At 44.5% G+C, this 17,069-nt stretch overlaps 1 protein-coding gene across 1 annotated transcript; it reads left to right on the forward strand.

The window, feature by feature from the left end:
- The first annotated feature begins 1,788 nt into the window (after positions 1 to 1,788).
- SLC25A15 (solute carrier family 25 member 15) lies at positions 1,789 to 15,841 on the forward strand. The gene is made up of 9 exons (XM_068673778.1): positions 1,789 to 1,937; positions 2,577 to 2,689; positions 4,125 to 4,211; positions 4,513 to 4,640; positions 7,911 to 8,169; positions 11,045 to 11,182; positions 11,463 to 11,632; positions 12,638 to 12,796; positions 13,680 to 15,841. The coding sequence occupies exons 4-9, from the start codon at positions 4,586 to 4,588 to the stop codon at positions 13,802 to 13,804; spliced, it is 906 nt and encodes a 301-aa protein (XP_068529879.1). The 5' UTR covers positions 1,789 to 1,937; positions 2,577 to 2,689; positions 4,125 to 4,211; positions 4,513 to 4,585; the 3' UTR covers positions 13,805 to 15,841.
- Positions 15,842 to 17,069: the final 1,228 nt, after the last annotated feature.

The raw sequence follows: 17,069 nt of genomic DNA on the forward strand, positions 1-17,069 counted from the left end.
AAGGAGCCACATGGTGGCAATGTCCTCATTGCAATGTGGCATTTCGCAGCTCTAAACTCTCCCAGGCAACACGTCAAGTACTTTCACATCTTAGAGTCCAAACTACAGCCCTTCAAGCATGACAGTCTGCCTGAAGTATATGGTTCTGAATAATCATGCTGAAACACCCAAGATCTGATGTTTCAGCTGACAAACAGCAACTGCATTAGGTGTTAGATAATTTTCACCAATTGGATCTTCCAACAGCACTGCAGTCCTGTTAAAAAAAAAAAAAATCAACTCACAGCTGAAAATTCCTTGCAAGTAAAGAGTGATCTCTAAGTGTTTCACATCATTTGAGATGGACAATTATTTTGCTGTCATTAAATGTTTACCACAGATCAGCAATTGTTTCTACACTAAAGCAATAGCATTCACAATTCGGTAAGCCTGCTCTTCCTTAATAATTGCCATATTCTGAAGAATAGCCCCCAACCATTTAAAAGGACTTTTGACAAGAAGATAACTGTATGGAAAAATCACCCATACCTGAAGCCTACAATTCATTAAACTGATGGTTAAAAAAAAAAAAAAAAAGGTATTTATAATACTTCATGGTATTTATAATACATTTTTGTACAGGTTCAGTGGAGTAAAGTGATATTAGGCCTCATGATGTTTGCTTAAGCTACTGTATTCTACCTCATATTCCCAAAAATCTAGGAGTATATCTTAAAAGTCACTTGTTGATCTACTGCAAATTGCTCTGATGTCTGTCCATATCCAATATAATGTGCTACAGGTCACTGTCTCTTACGTGCAAATTAAGCTAGTTTTTAGCAGACTTCAGAACAGGAACACCCTTTAGGTTGTGTCTCCACAATTATTTGAATATTCAATCCACCTAAATAGGAAGAGGAAAATCCTTTTTATTTTAGTCACTATCAATAGTGTCAGGGTTATCTTTATACCTTTAGATTTAAGACTTTGCACTGTTATGTCTCTTCCTGAAGTATAACATAGCTCCAGACCTCTACCACTTAGTCTTCTAATGCACATGTGAAATTTACCAGGGAATTTGTATTTTAGGAAAGAGATAATAGTCGTTTTTTGACAGAACTGTTATTCAGGAATATAGAATAAAGAATGGCCACAAATTAATTTCTCTTCTCCTACATTGCTTGAATGTCATTGAAAAGTGCATCAAAATCTGCAAACAAGCAGGAGGCAGAAGAAAAAAAAAATGCTCTGGTCAGGTTCTTACTGCTGGATGAATGGCTGTCTTAGCAATTACAGCAATTTTGTGATTCCTAGAGAAATAACTCTGATGTTATTTTAAAGTGCTTTAATTCCTAGCTAAATGCTTCTTTAAAAATAGGGAGGGGACAAAATATATATATATATATTACTGATATTTTAGTTTTCATTCATAAATTCAGTTATATTGTGCTCAGTAAGCTCAGAGAGAACCCCAAAATCACTTTCTGGGGGGGAGGAAGAAGGAGTTTACAAGAGAATTAGGTGCTATTTGAGCCGAACAGCCTTGGGCTTGAGCACCCCGTGGAGGCACACAGCACCTGAAGACCCAGGCTGGGAGCTGGGTTTCTTTTGGAGGAGAGCAGCTGCAAGGAGCAGCGTGGGGACGATGCTGCGGCCGCTGCAGCCTCCCCCTTGGGCACAGCGGGATGCACGCACCCCCTGCTGCTCCCTGCTGTTCCCAAGCGACCCCAAAACCCCATCCCCGAGCCGTGCACGATGCAGAAGCACACAGAGGCGGCGGGGAAGGCCGCACGCCGCCTCCCCTCCGCCAGGGGCACCCCAGGCCGCCGCCGCCGCCGCCGCCTCCCGAGCCCTGCCCGGCCCCGCAGCCCGCCCACCGCTTCCCCGGGGCCGCGGGGGCCCGCGCCGCCTTCCCCCGGCCGCCTTTATAGGGCCAGGGGCGGCCGGGGCGAGCTGCGGTGAGTGCCTCCGCTGGGAGCACGGTGCTGGAGGCTGGCGAGGGAGAAAAAGGCACGGAGCAGGCCGCGGGGGGGTCCCAATGGGAAGCGGTTGGGTGCCGGCTCGGTATCGGGGCCGCGAGGCCCGGCTCCGGCGCTGCGGCTCCTTCGGAAGGGGTCGGGCGGCGGCGCGGCGGCGGGCGCGGGGCTCGCAGCCCCCGGCGGGAGCGGGCGGTGCGCCCCGCTGCGGGAGCGCCAGAGCCTTCCCCGGTACAGCGAGCGGGACACCCGGGGAAACCGGGTCACCCCACTCGCTGCCCGCTTTGTCCGCTTCAGAGCTGGCGGTCTGGGTGCTAAGAAGTGTGTTTGTCTGTGGAGTGGTCGTTCTGGTTATTAAAAAGTGCATTTCTGTGGTGGTGGTGATTGCACGCCACAGCCTGTCATGGCCCAGACCTGGTGTAACTCTGCTGCACGTGGTGCTGGCCTGCGGTGACCTTGAGGGAGTAGAATTACGGCCTGGCTTCCTTCAAAGGAGTGGTGCTGCCTCGTGGTTTTGTCTGCTTAGTGTGTGGGGAAGTCATCTGTGCCTAATGCATCCCGGGCTGGGGGTGGAAGGCTCTGCAGGACCTGTCAAGCTTACCGATACTTCTGTGTTTCCAGGTTTGGAGTTTGGATTTACTTTAGAAGTAACAGAGCAGTTGTTACCTCACGATACCTACACACAGGTTTGAATCTGATAGTGTTATCACAAAGAGGGCTTCCCTGGAGAGGAGGTACGTGCATGTCTAATGACAGAATAGTTTTGACTGAGTCTTCTGAAAGTGCCAGTGTGCTCTTAAGGATCAGGAGAGTTAACTTACCTGACTCTTAAAACTTCTATATTTCTATATGCATCTTTGTTTTTCCTTTTGCTGAGAAGCTTTTGGTGGGTATCTGTGGGTGATTCGGCATGTGCTCGCTTTGGGGGCTGACACAAGCTGATAAGCGCTGGCTATGATGCAAGCAGTGTGGGTGTTACTGAAGGCAGGCAATTGTTGTTCTCTGTGAAGTCCATTCATTCAGAGGCCTTCTTGAAGATTGTTCTTTCTTCTGTTCCTTCTAAGTGAGAAGCAAAACTGCAGAGTGCTGCATGAACACTAATGAAGTGTATCGGATAGTGAGGGGAGACTTGGTCCAGGAGCCTCTCTTCTGAATCTGAAATAATATCAAGCTTACAGTGTTGTCAGCAGTGAAACAGTTCAAACCTGTAATCACAATTCAGCAATAACAAGTGTTAGTGTAATTTATTAAAAGGCTACTGTTGTTTTTTTTAACCTACTTCATTGATTGATACAACATACCTAAACAGGTCAGGCGTGAAATTGACTGACAGTACTTGGCCTACTGTTTTCTTGAAACTCACGAATAATAAACTTGTTCAGAGATGGGCTTTCTTAAAACCTTGTTTGTATGCAGGCCTGTGTCTGCTTGTAAGCAAGTGCCTGTGCTTGTAATCCAGAAGTTGTTTAAAAAAAAAAAAGTAGTTCACACAATATTTCTTATTATTCTTCCAGCGTGACTTACTGGAAGTTATGTTTCCAGTTCGTATTACTCAAAAATATGTTTTGGGAGGCAGCAGGCTTCAAAAGAAGGATTGCAGTGGGTATAAGAATGGAAAATACTGTTCCCTGATTTACTCTGCTTGAAAATAAGCTTAAGAGTCAATGAGGCACTGACTCATGTGTGAGGCTTTTTAAGACCCATGCAGCTTTTTTGACAGCACTGCCAGCCAAGTGTCTAGCTCAGCAATGTGGTTCTGAAACAGTGGGAGCTCTCTGGCTCAGTGTTCTTACTCCAAATTACTCCAAATGAGCAAGCTTGTCTTAACAGCTCACCCCATGAAATTACCTCGCTGCAAACTTGAAAACAGAATTCTTTTGAATGTTTTATTGGAAACAGTTGCCTTTGTATTTCTGCTTTCCAGCTGCCTTCCTAAGAGATGAGGTATATTTCTTATTTTACTTTATAATGTGCTGTTGTGTAGGGACTTGCACTAGGAACATGACAGCCAGACACAATTCTAAGTGTTCATACTCATTTTTTTTCTATTCGTATCTTCTCGGCGCCACATAGAAATACCTAATGTGCCTGTATCCTGTGTGATGATGAATATAATTTTCTGTGCTTGTGTTCACCATGAGGAGAACAATTCTCTATTTTGCTTTATAGGTGGGGATCTGAGACAGAGGGGGAAGTACTCTTGCCAGCTAGCCTTGCACACCCGTTGGAGACGCCGTTTCTGTAATCAATAGAAAGGTAATATTCAACAATGTTCCCTGGAGGTACTCTTTGATTTCATGTGAGAGATCCAGGAAGACTAGAGACTGGAAAGCTCAAATAAACCAAAGCTAGGCAGTAATACTTCAGAGGGTTTGCCTAATGTGTCAGAAGTAGTCAAAACACAGGTATGCTACGTCTCAGTTTAGTTCTGGGAGTAAATGTTTTCTGTTACTAGTTGCTTTGAAACGAGTTGAATGGAAGTGAAAGCATACATGTGATGTTTTTGCCTGTCAGTTAGTGTTGTAAATTGTGTGTGCTTTGTCCTCTTTTCCCTCAGGAGGAAAACAGATTGACATCTTCCAGGAAACGGGAGCCTTTTCACTCTAGTAACCAAGAAACAAGTGTGAGGCATGAGGATCAACTCTGCTCTTCAGGCTGCTATTGACCTCACAGCAGGAGCTGCAGGTAATGCTGGAGAACACTTAATTGCACTAAACTCCTGAGGGACGATTTTAATACATCAAAATGTTTAAAAGCAAATTCCCATTGCTTAGAGAACAGGGGAAGTATCAGCTTCCCTATCTTAAGGATATGGGGGTGAAGCAGGTGACCTCAGCCAGTGGAAGTAGTTGTGCTGTCCCACTGATATTGCCATAGTGGTGATGTCCATGGCCAAGGGATGAATGAGTTGTTAATTACCAGGGCAAAGGAGTCTTCCTGAGAGCCTACGCTTCATCTCAGGGGGAGGGAGAGAGGTTGAAAAAGCTACGGGGAAGCACTAGCAAAGCTTATGCCTTGAGGGCAGGCTTAGTTCTGGAGGTACTAGTTATAGTTTATCATAGAAGCTTACATGATGTTCAGAAGAGATGTAACATTGGGATAGAACAGTTAATTTGACAACGTTTGTACTGCAAAGGTTGCAGAAGGGGTTTATCTAATGTACTGTTGTAACAGGTTTAAACAAGTTGATTTATTTTCTTTTCTTGCCCTTAAAATAGCTGTTACAGTCAGTCCTTTTATGACAGTGCTAATGGTGTTAAGTGCATTCAAGGCTAGTTATCGGAGGTCATTTGTCAGAGTGGAGTTAACCTTACTGCAGTGAGAAAGCAAGGGAGACAGGCCATACAAACCCAATGTGGCACCTTCATAAAGCATTTGGTCTTCTAACATATTTTGCCCAACGAATACTTGCTTTATTAGCCGTGGCATGATGCCATTGACTAGACAACACCCTGCATCCCTGCGAGGAAAGAAGTGCTTTTGCTGTTATTCCTTCATTCCCTCAAGAAAATCCTTCTGTCAATCTGTTCATTCACATTTTTGGGCGGTTGAAGGAAGCTTTTTTTAAGAAAGTAGCTAACCTGCTCTGCTTTGCAAAGTAACAACTTAATGCACGAGCAGTTCTGGACAGTTTTGCTGGTGTTCCTTGGTTCTTAAATGGGAGATGTGATTGCTTTTCTTCTCAGTACATCAGTTTAGGAATGCTGTTTTTAACATCCAGGGCAGTGGAGAAATCTGACTTTGAGCTGAAGCCTTAATGTCCTTCCTTGGTTACTGCAAGAGCTGAAAACTAGCTTAGAAATCCATTGCTTGGTGATACACTTCCATGTTCATGTAAACTGCGTGCAGGTTTGCCTGTTTTTTCTTTTTGGCAGTAGAGATTAGAGAATCTTAAAACTTACTGTGCCACTTTCTCTTCTGATACAGTTCCCCTTACTTCAGATAGGGTGGAGGAATTCAGACCTTTTTCAGCGTGACTTCATTGTTCCCAAATCAGTGTTCTTGTTCTTTGGTTTTCTTTGCTACTTCTGTTGTAATCAATACTTCTACTGTTCCTTAGTATTTTCCATGTTCTTTCCACATACTTGTTCAGTATTGGTTATGTTCATTGGTAGTGCTTGGTGTTATTCTTGTGTCTCTGTGCCCTTTAGGAAGTGTAAACCACTATGCAAACAGCTTGTTCCTCAGCACATGCATAACCTGGTTTTACCTTCCTCTCCAGATACAGTCTCAATGAGCTGATAAGTGATGTCATACTGGGACAAGTAAATTCTGACCAAGAATAAATAAGTCATCTACCTGCCTGTGGGTCATAGTCCTTTGCCTAGGATCTTAGCAACCTCTGATCACTTCTTTTAAACAGGACTCTTTCCCACCATGCTACTGTTACTGTTAGGAGTACGTTTGTCCAAACTTTCAAGCAGGGTTGTTTTTGGCTGGTTTAATTTTATAGACTCTACTTCTGGCTGGAAGAATTTTTCCTCTTAATGTTCGAGATATTAACCAGGTATTTGAGATATTAATCTTTACCTTGAGGCTTACAAAGTTCATTGTACTTTACTAAGCTTCTCGTGCCCCCTGTAGAGATGCTATAAGAAGAGCACTTTCTCTTTTTAGAACAGCTCAACTCCCAGTTTTCTTGAGCTTCAGATGCCCTAGGCCATTACTGCTTGTCTTGCACTTCTTCCAACAGCCATTATTTTACTATGTGGGATATTTTAGGTCTGCCTTTACACAGGAACCTAACACTTGTTCTGAAGGTTTCTATCTCCCTGACTTCCCTGGAGGTAGTATTTGCTGTCTTTCCAGAGCTCTGCTCTGCTTTTCATCTGAGGCTGAAGTGACCATTACTGCCCTGAGCCAGCTACTTCTCTCCTGGTTATCCCTCTCAGACCAAGTAGCTCTTCATGCCTTCTATCACTTGCTCTTCAACTTTATGATTTATCTGGTTGAGCATCAAGTTTCATGGGAGCTGGGTTCCTGAATTCTTTTTAAAGACCTGAAGTATCTCTTTGCAGAGTAACAACAAATGTGTTTGCAAAGAGTAAAATCAAATAAGAATCACTGTGGTTAAACAAGCATTTACTTAACTCTTCATCTTAGAAGAAAGTTAACTAATCTTAATTGGATACATACATTTCTTGTTTAATTTTTTTTTTTTACATTATCTGGATTTACAGATGGTTATTTCAGTTACATAAATGAAAAAGCAGCATCTTGTTACCTTGCCCTCTCTAAGGCATTTGCATGCCTACAGTGTTTTGTTGAAAGATCAGTTCCTGTATTAGGATGGTTCTTTTTAAAAACAAAACCAGATAATGCTCACCTGTCGTATGCTTCTTGTTAGGTATCAGTTCCTGACAGATTGCTGTCAGTGTACGCTGATATTTCATATCGAAATAGCGTATCTAACTTTTTCTGCAGGCAACTGAATTGAGTTCAATCTCATGGAAGAGTGTTATGCTGTGGGCTAAGAGGTTATTGACAATACCAATAGAAGTATCTCACAGGTTTTTAGGGTATTGACCTTGCAATTCAGTTTGGAAAAGATAACGGGTTAGGAAACTTTGCCCTCTTGCCCTTTTAAACTTCTCCTATGCTATTCCGGTATCTGGGAATAAATGTAAATAAGAGTCGTTCAGACTATTGAAGTGAAGGATTTGTATCTGTGGTCATCAATTTATAGTGTGTTATCAGTTTTAGCACTCTCTGAGCAGTGTTCCTCTTGTCCTGGAGGTGTCTCTCACCTGATTACAAATCATTATTTGGTTGTAGAATTGGAGGGTGTCCGAACCACTGCATTAAGGAGCAAGTGAAAACACTGCTTAACTCATTGCAAACGACTTCATTGCCAAGGAATACCTCTAATTCAGTAGCTGTCTAAGTGAACTGACTAATTTAGATGCTCACCCTTATTAAGGTGAAGAAATGCTTAATGAGAATCACCTTGCACAGGTGGAACAGCATGTGTGGTGACTGGCCAGCCCTTCGACACAGCGAAGGTGAAGATGCAGACGTTCCCTGACATGTACAAAGGAATTGTCGACTGCTTTGTGAAAACCTACAAACAAGTGGGGTTTCGAGGCTTCTACAAGGGGACCTCGCCAGCACTGGTAGCCAACATCGCAGAGAACTCCGTCCTGTTCATGTGCTACGGGTTTTGCCAACAAATTGTGAGAAAAATTGTTGGAGTAGACAGGAAAACAAAGCTCAGGTTAGTAACTGAAACCTCTTTTGTGTTCAAAAGGAATAGTGGTTGGGGGGAAATCATGCAACTGCTACTAGTAAAGATTCCCCAGGTGCAGTCAGTGTTCCAGGCCCCTCTCCACCAACATGCAGCACGGGATGTTTTGGAGTGTAGATCCTTGTGCTAGGATGTGGCCAGCTATTTGTCACTGCAGTTGTCTGGTTTCAATGATCACAACTCAATTGAAATGTTGAAGACCTGCAAGGCTTTACCAAAGGGACTGAGTTGCCTAGGTTGCACTGCCTTTGCAGGGTGGGGAGTGGTTCCTCTTACAGGGAGGTGTACTGAGAGGAAAGGAGGCTGCTTCTTGTACTGTTTGTTTTCTTTGAGTTTCAAAGGCTCAAACATAATGGTCTCTAGACCAGAGGATCCCTTCAACACAGCATGTTGTCTACAGCGCTGGCAATAAGTGGTTACCTAAAGGACAAGATGCAAGGAAGTATTAAATACTGAGTCCTCTGCCAGCTCGTGTTCTTAGATCAGAGGATTTCTTGATCTTGGTGTGATTTTTTTTTCTTTTTTTTTTTTTTTTAATCAGTGGCTTTGGATCTCTTGAAGCACTTGTCCACTCTCCCCTTGAGTTCTTGTAAGGTCGTGCAGTTTGGCAGGGAGTTCTGTGGGTGACAATTACTAGTTCTGTAACTGGAAGAGACAGGGAACAGCTGGTCCTTAGCCGCTGTCTCTGTGACACTTGGGATCTTGTAGATCTCTGTTCTGTACCTCTCCTCCCCACCCAAGACTTGGAGAGCCCAAAGACTTGGAGAGCTCTTAAGATCTTCTCTTGAGACTCACTAATGGAGAGATGGCATGTTTAGGGTGGAAGTAGTGCAGAAAACCTTCAAGCAATATATTTCAGTGTACTATTCCACGTCCTCGGAGTAAGTACACACTGAGTTTTATTTGAACAAATGGTGTGACTGCAGCACTGAGCAGAGCTGTATCAGGATAAAACACTAAAGGATTTAAGTTCATCTGAAAGATGCTTCCCTTGGTGCTGCCGTCTTCATCTGGACTATTTTGGGGGCTCATCTGTAAGAGAATTGAGTTGACATGGTTTGCAGTTGTGCCTTGAGTACGGGTGGTCTGTTCAAGACATCGCTGCCCATTCGCATTTTGGAAGAGTGAAGAAACATCTGTAGCATGCTGTAGAGAAGGGAAGGAACCGAGGTGGCTGTCCCCAGCTGTGACAAGAACTATCACTGCCCTTATTGCCTCAGCTGTTTTAAAAACTGCTGTGCTGTATGACCCTGAAGCAGAAGGGTGTGAAATTGCATGCTGAGGTGAACCTGAGCATTTTCCTTACCATTACCTAAGCAATTGCTACATTAATTAGTTTTTGCTTTTGGTTAAATTTTCAGTAATGTGTTCTAGTAAGTTTGGTTTGGGAATAGGTTTTCCTCTTTGTGTTTAGGGGTCAGCATGTGAAGCCTTACAAAGCAGTTGCAAAACAACAGTTTTTCCAGTTGAAGGAATAAATACCACTGGTGTGTGAGTCCAAAAGAAAACAAATAGGAAGAAAAGTGCTAAATTCCACTCCTTTTAATGTCCATTTAATCCAATCAAACTGATTTAACTCCATGCCAAAGTCTAAACTGAGACCACCCAAAGGACAGAGAAGTGCTAAATTCCTCTTCTTTTAATACCCATTTAGCCCAACCAAACTGATCTCATCCCATGCCAAAGTCTAAACTGAGCAAACTATTATCCTTGTTCACCTCAAATTGACTTCTTCAGTACGTGACTGGCCATCTTAAGCAGATTACTTTCTTTGAAAAACAAGATAAATGCCTCTTATAGATGAAGCATCAGTGCTAAGAGTGGATGATTTTTGCGCCCGTGCTGTGTGGTCAAAACTTTCCTACCTGGAAAAGTACTGAATTACCCACTTGAGTTAAGAAGGAACAGGTTAAAGGCTCATCACTTGTGCAATGAGGCTCGATACATTACAGACCAAAGCCTAAGCAGCAGGCCTCGTTAAACTGTTGGATGTAGAATTAAATATCAAGACAGGCAAAAGTAGAAGAGATCTGAATTATGGTGAAGTCTAGTTTTAGGTCTTTACCTCTGTTAGAGCTCTGATGTCTGATAGCCTCTGATTTTTTTTTTTTTCTTTCCTTGAAGGAGAAAGGATTCTGTGCACCCCTCAGCACAAAGCTGGAAGGCACCTTTCCCATATTTTCTTACCCTAATTCCTCAGTGTGTAACTTTACCTTGCTCATCACTTAATGACTGCAGGGCTCAGCCACGTACTGTATTTTTAACTCTGTCTTGCTCTGTTGTGAGCTCTAGAGCACCTCAGATCCCTGTTACACCCAGCTGTGTGTGCTGCAGGAGGATTGGGTAATCAGTGTTGCCATTTCCTATTTACTCAGTTGCTGCTCTGCAGACAGTTATTGATTTCCTCCAGTCTGACAGTTCTTTCACTGCAACATCTGAATGACACGAGGCTTGTTTCACGTCACCGCTTCAGTTTCATGATGCTGCTGTGAGGTGAAACGTTGTAGGATTAGTCTCTGCTGTAGGTGTGTGTTTGCAAGATGTGTAAGGTCACCACGAGAAGTCCCAGTTTGTAATGCTGCAGATTAACAGATCACACTGCTGTCTTGTTCGGTGGTGTCATCTGTGTCTGCACTATCTCCAGCTCCAGATGTGTGTGAGTTGGACATGAAGATGGGGTGAGCTTTGTCCCTCATCTCCCTGGTCCAAGGAGATGCCTTTCCCCAGGACTGTCTTTGGTTTGATAATGCTTGTGGTACAGGTTCAAGAAGCTGATTGCTGGTGCCGTGGCCCTGCTGTGCTGAAGGCCGGTGCCCAAATACCCTGTGCAGTTTCTCTCTTGCAGTGACCTGCAGAACGCTGCCGCAGGCTCCTTCGCCTCTGCCTTTGCCACCCTGGTCCTCTGCCCCATGGAGCTGGTGAAGTGCCGGCTGCAGGCCATGCATGAAATGCAGCTGTCGGGGAAGATAGTGCAGGGGCAAAAGTAAGTATAGTCCCTGTCCCGTACTTCTGAATCCCTTCTCTGTGTATTTATTAATTCTGTGCTGGCTCAGCGGTGCCACATTTGTTGTTAGCCAGGGAAGAGCTGTGACGGGAAGGATCGTAGCACATGCACTAGTAAAAGTGGATGCTGGTGACAGACTCCAGGCAGGATCTTGCTCAGAGTTTTGCTTGAGCCCTGCTGTCTACACACTGGTCTAACTCTGAATTGTTTTGTAACCTTTGCTATTCAGCATCACTAACTGGATTGATCTCTCTACCAGCACAGTTTGGTCAGTAGTGAAGAGCGTTATCCAAAAGGACGGTCCCCTTGGATTTTACCGTGGCTGGTCCAGCACATTGCTGCGGGAAGTCCCGGGCTATTTCTTCTTCTTCGGAGGGTACGAACTGAGCCGCACGTTCTTTGCCTCTGGGAGATCAAAAGATGAATTAGGTACGGTGCCTCCAGGCGGGTTCTGTCGGGCTGTCATGGGGTTTGTAAGGGGGGGGATACATTCCCTTGAGGGTGTACTGATGATGCACAGCAGATGTGAAACACCTTTTAAACAAAGGGAACTGGGCATATGGAATAAAAAGATCTGCACTTCGTTTATATGCAGTAATTAATTACTGAAGTCATCCCTTTCTAATGGAGCAGGATATATTGTAAATGGAAAATGCAGTGAGGTAGCAGCAGCATTACAGAACTCGTTAAATATCTGACACTGCAGCGTAACACCTCTGAACTACTTATTTCAGCAGCTCTTCATAGCGATATTTGAGTCTTCAGCTGTATCACCTTGAAGGGTGTACAAATGCATGCTGACCGTTAGATGTCATTGCAATGATGAGAGAACACTGAGGCTGAAAATCAGACCTTCAAAAAGGAGGAGATGCCAGGATAAAGATCGTTTGTCTCCTTCTGAAAGACTGAACAATGCTACTTTGTCTTGCTGGCAGTTAGTATGTCAGCTGCGTGTATTCTAAGCTCTTGTTTTTGCAAAACCTCTATAAAATCTGAACTGAAACACAAAATGAAAAACACATCATGAAAAATGACTGACCACAGAAATTTCACCGTAACAAAAAAAAATCATCTCTGCAGAGGTGATCAGCATCACTGTAACATCACTCTAAACTGTTTCATAACTAGCACTGGAAAGTGGTTATAAGTGTGAAAGGAGTAGAGTTAATTTAGTTAACAGTCACAATATAGCTCCGAGTTGTGTGTTCTTAGCATGGCCAATAAACTAAAAGGCACTCCTTATAACCTTTGAGCCTTTGGCTAGACCTGCAACTTAGCAGTGGCTTAAGATTAACTTAAAGTTTGTGGGGAAGCAGGAATTGCTCTTTTGCCATAAGCAGGGCCCTCTGTCTTCTCCGTGACTTCAGAAATAATGTGATATTTCTGTTGGTGAATGTTCTGTGGTGTGCCTAAAATCTTGTTTCTTAACCTTAGGTCCCATTCCCTTGCTGCTAAGTGGAGGTTTTGGAGGCAGCTGTCTGTGGATCGCTGTGTATCCCGTGGACTGTGTTAAATCTAGAATTCAGGTTCTCTCCATGGCTGGAAAGCAGACGGGCTTTATGGGAACGTTTGTAACTGTTGTGAGAACTGAAGGTGAGCGTGCAGCATAGCAAGTGAATCTGATGGGCTCCAGTTCGAAATCTATTTCCTCTGGTTCCAAGAACTGCTTAAGAAATCTTGTCTGATGGTATGTTAGAGACTGACAGAAACGGTTTCTAATAGAAATATTGATGTAGTTTGGAAGTCTTAGAATCCAGAAATTGAGACATTTGGCATTGTGCCATATCTCTTGGTTCAGTAGGCAAATAAATCAAGGCTAACAAAAGCTCAGTAAGCATTAAAAGCAGACAAATGAATGAACTCCCTGTGATCAAACCTATAAATGAAAATTGAAGGAACAAGTGAAGTTTGGTAGAGAATCTTTCTTTATCTCTAGAAGCTGATGTATGGCTGGCTGACAGCAGTTTGCCAGTCTAAGACTCATTTACCAACTTGGAGCCTCTACCTAAGCATCTCCTCTGGAAAAGGCCTGTACCAGGCACTGCAGGAGGTGGTGTGAGAACACATACGGCAGCAGACACAACTCCTGGCCCTGTTATGGGGGAAGCTACTCATCAGAGCAGGAGTCTGGCTTGACACAGCTCTGAAGTGGTTGTGCCCTTCTTTCTGCCAGCTGCTGTGAGCTGTATCCTCCAGTGAGCAATCCTTCTGAAGACCCTGTCACGCCTAAGATAACTTCAGGTGCTTACATTAGAAGCTTAAAAGACTAAACTCAGGTTGCAACTCGAGATGCTCCTGTAGCTACACCCAGTAGCACTCCAGTTAGCTGCTCCAGCAGAGGGTTCAGCTGTGTGCGTGCACCTGCCCCCCTCAGCAGCAGCACTGCCTCATCAATATCCTTCAAAGATGAAAGAAGTGTGTTTGGTGCTGATGGGCGTTTTAATAAATGGCTAACCAGGTCTGATTTAATTTCCAGGTGTGCTTGCCTTGTACTCTGGACTGAAGCCAACTATGATCCGTGCATTCCTGGCCAACGGGGCGCTGTTCCTGGCCTACGAGTACAGCCGGAAACTTATGATGAAACAAGTGGATTCGTACTGACACCTTCTAGCAAAGGGAGAACAACCTTTTTAAATGATCAAAAAACCTCTAGATCACATCGCGGTCTGAGCAGTGCCAGATCAGTGACCTAATTTTAAGAACTCATTTCCAGTTTAGGATTTGTAATCTTCTAAATTGAAGTGATTTTTATAGAGATGTGTACATGCTGCTTGAGTTGGACCCGCAGGATCATCTCCAGCTTGCAGATCCTGCACTGGGTATGTTGCATGTCAGAAATGTCTTTTCCTGCCTGTAATGGTGCTTAAAAGACACCTTGACATGTTGGTTTTAATGGTACATGCGGGGGTGTGAGTGAGTTGTTTGAGCTCCTTGTCTAGCTCCCTTTTGCCCTGTGCCTGTCCAGGATCAGTGCAGTTGGTATCTGACTGCACGCTCTGGGCCTAAAGAAGTAGGAAGTGTTCACCCACTTGACCTAGAGCTGAGATACGCCCATATTTGAGATAAAAAAAATGAAATAACTGGTTTTAAGGAGTTCATTTGTAACAATTGTTCTCTAAATCCTTCCAAGAAGTGCTAGAACACATTAAACACTTAAGAGGAACTGCTGGAAATAGCTGCTGCTTCCAAGTACAAAGCTGTAACTTGCAGGCTCCTGGTCAGGTCACCTTTGTGGGGCTGAAGGGCAGGAAGCTGAAGAGGAGCAGAAGGCCCCAGCTGAGTTCTTGAAGACAACTGACACCAAGGTTTCTGCGGTGTAGACCCGACTAACTGGAGCCCTGCCACATGTGCCACGTGCTGTGTCTCCTCAGCCGAGTGGAAACTGCTCATGTGAACGGACTGTTCATATTACTGCCAGGCCTGGAGGGCGTGCCTGCTTCTTTTTTGTGTTACTTGATTCAACATGCAGTGTAAGGCCAGTTAGTATAAGCCAAAAATGATATCGTAACACCTATTTTCCTAGCTGCCCCCTGCCTTCTTGAAGTATGATTTTCATGTAAGTGTGCTCTACCTTGTAAGCAGCAGCCTAGTGCCAGTCCTGGGAGGAGAAAAAGCAAGTCTCAGAGCAACAATGATCATAACTGAGACCTGGTGTTGTACAGAGGGATGTTGTCTGTGTGGTGTAGCATACCTGCCCCAGGGGAGGGCACAGACAAGCTGCCCTTGGGGTTTGCAGAGCTCTTTAACCCACCAACATCAGAGCTGCACCAAAATTAGCAACTTATTTCTGGGCGAGTTACAGTTGCTGTGATAAGTCAGAGCTGAAACAGCTGGGTTTTGTATGTTCCAGCTTGTTTCATAGCCCCAGGCAGAGAGAAAAACTTCAGATGGATGAAGCTGTCTCAGTATCTACTGCCTCTTGGAGGAGAGCCAGAGTAATCTTAAACTGGCTACTCCACTTCATGGCTATAGCCTGTTTGGAGGGAAAAAAGAGGTGCTTGGTGCAGTTCCCCAACCCCTTCTTGAGTCTTCATGTGCAGCACAGACTGCTCATACACATGTGAAAGAGGCAGTTAAAAGAGTGCCACATGGAAGAGGCTTCAGTGCCTGTTGTGCTGATTTACCTTGACTGCCTAGCACACTAGGGACAGTAGCACTGTGAATAACCCATTCGTTAAAAAGGAGTTTATGCCAAATGTTTGAATAATTCAGGTAGCAGAGTGGGACTTCTGAAGTCCTCAGCCTTCTCCTTCCCAAAGTTGTCTACCCAAGAGTTATACTGCATTTCTGTGTGGTTACAATAGTCGTGAGAAGTTAAGGACAGAGTTCATAGCATTGGGATACTGAAATCTATTTCATAGATTTGTCTTTGGTCTTTGCTTTCATTTTTTAAAGCTCAGTTGCAGTTTTTAATACCGAAGTTAAGGCTTCAAGAGAAGCAGGATTTTTTTAGACCCACCTACAGCAAGAGGCTGGTGGCAGAAGCAGGCATGTGTTTTGAGAGTTTACCTTTCAGAGTCAAACTAAGTAATTTTTATAGCTACAGTCACCTGAGCTGTACACACACACCAATTGTTCACCTAAGGACTTTGCAATGTTGGTACAGAAATTTGTTGGAATAAAGTTTGATTCAGCTGACTGCCTGTTTGTGCAATACCACCAAGCTTAGCTAACTGCAGGGCAACGGGTGAAATGGGTGTCACCACCCCTCTGAAGGAAGAGGGGTTTCGGGAACCCTTACTGATTCCAAAAATCCCTCGCACTTGAAGTGAAAACTACAAATTGCTGTGAAGCAGCTGTAGATTTCACATACTCTACTATAAAGAAAAGAAAAGCCCTAGTTCAGCCCTTGCTCTGTTGCTTTGTTAGTATGAAAGCCAGTTCTAATATTAGGGTTTACCTCAAGACCCTAGATTGTTGATTAATGTGCTGTAAGAGTAAGGTTCCAGCCAGAGGAACGCTGAGAAGAGACTTGGGTGACCTCAGCTCCAGGGGCGAAGGCTGAGTGGCCACGACCCTGCAGCCGGAGGTTACTGCTGCAGGAAGATCACCAGCTGTAGAAAGGTGGGTATTGGGTTTCTGACATGAGATGCAACAGCTCTTGACAGCTATTTTGCTTATTTCTCCCCTCTCCTCTAGCTGAAACATGCAGTTCAGTAAAACACACCACTGGTTTTGCTCTTACAGCCCTTACTCTTGCCCCATAACCTGCCGAGCTTGCTTCACAGCAGGAAGAAGATGAACCTGAACTGCCCCGCAGCCGCTCGGAAAGGGCAGCCCGGGGCAGCGCTATCCAGTTGCCAGAGCTAAGCTGAAAGGAACTTGGTCAGCAGCCACCGCTGGCAGCAATAAACGGCCTCATGTTCCAGCCCCAGGGCATTCGGTCTAGACAAAGGCCTTACCCGCATTCTTCTCAGTCGCCCTCTAGTGACGCAGATGCAGCTTTGGTTTCGCTCCTATAACAAGAGGACTTTAAAAAACAAAACAAACAAAAAAAAAAGAACTCCAAGCCAGATTAACACAACCAAGAAACTAACCTCAGTGACTGCTTCACATCAAGGAAGGCTCCTGAGCTGATGAGACCCAGCTGTGCCACCTCAGCAAGGCCTGTGCCAGAATCCTTCTCCTCCATCTCCAGCATCCCCTTAATCCTAGGGACCTGCACAGAAACCCTGATGCTAGGGGAAGGTGCCTCAGGTCCTCCAGCAGCACCCCAGCCTCCTGTTCTCCGCCCACCAACGTGGTGGGTACTTAGAGACAGTGGTCAGGTAGTAGAGAAGGGACCACCTGTACGTAAACACCTCTGCACAGATCCAACAGCTCGTTAGCACAACGTGACAGCAGCATTAAGTAACTCTCCAGAGGA

Source organism: Anas acuta, chromosome 1 (genome assembly GCF_963932015.1).
Source record: "Anas acuta chromosome 1, bAnaAcu1.1, whole genome shotgun sequence".
Classification (NCBI taxonomy): domain Eukaryota; kingdom Metazoa; phylum Chordata; class Aves; order Anseriformes; family Anatidae; genus Anas; species Anas acuta.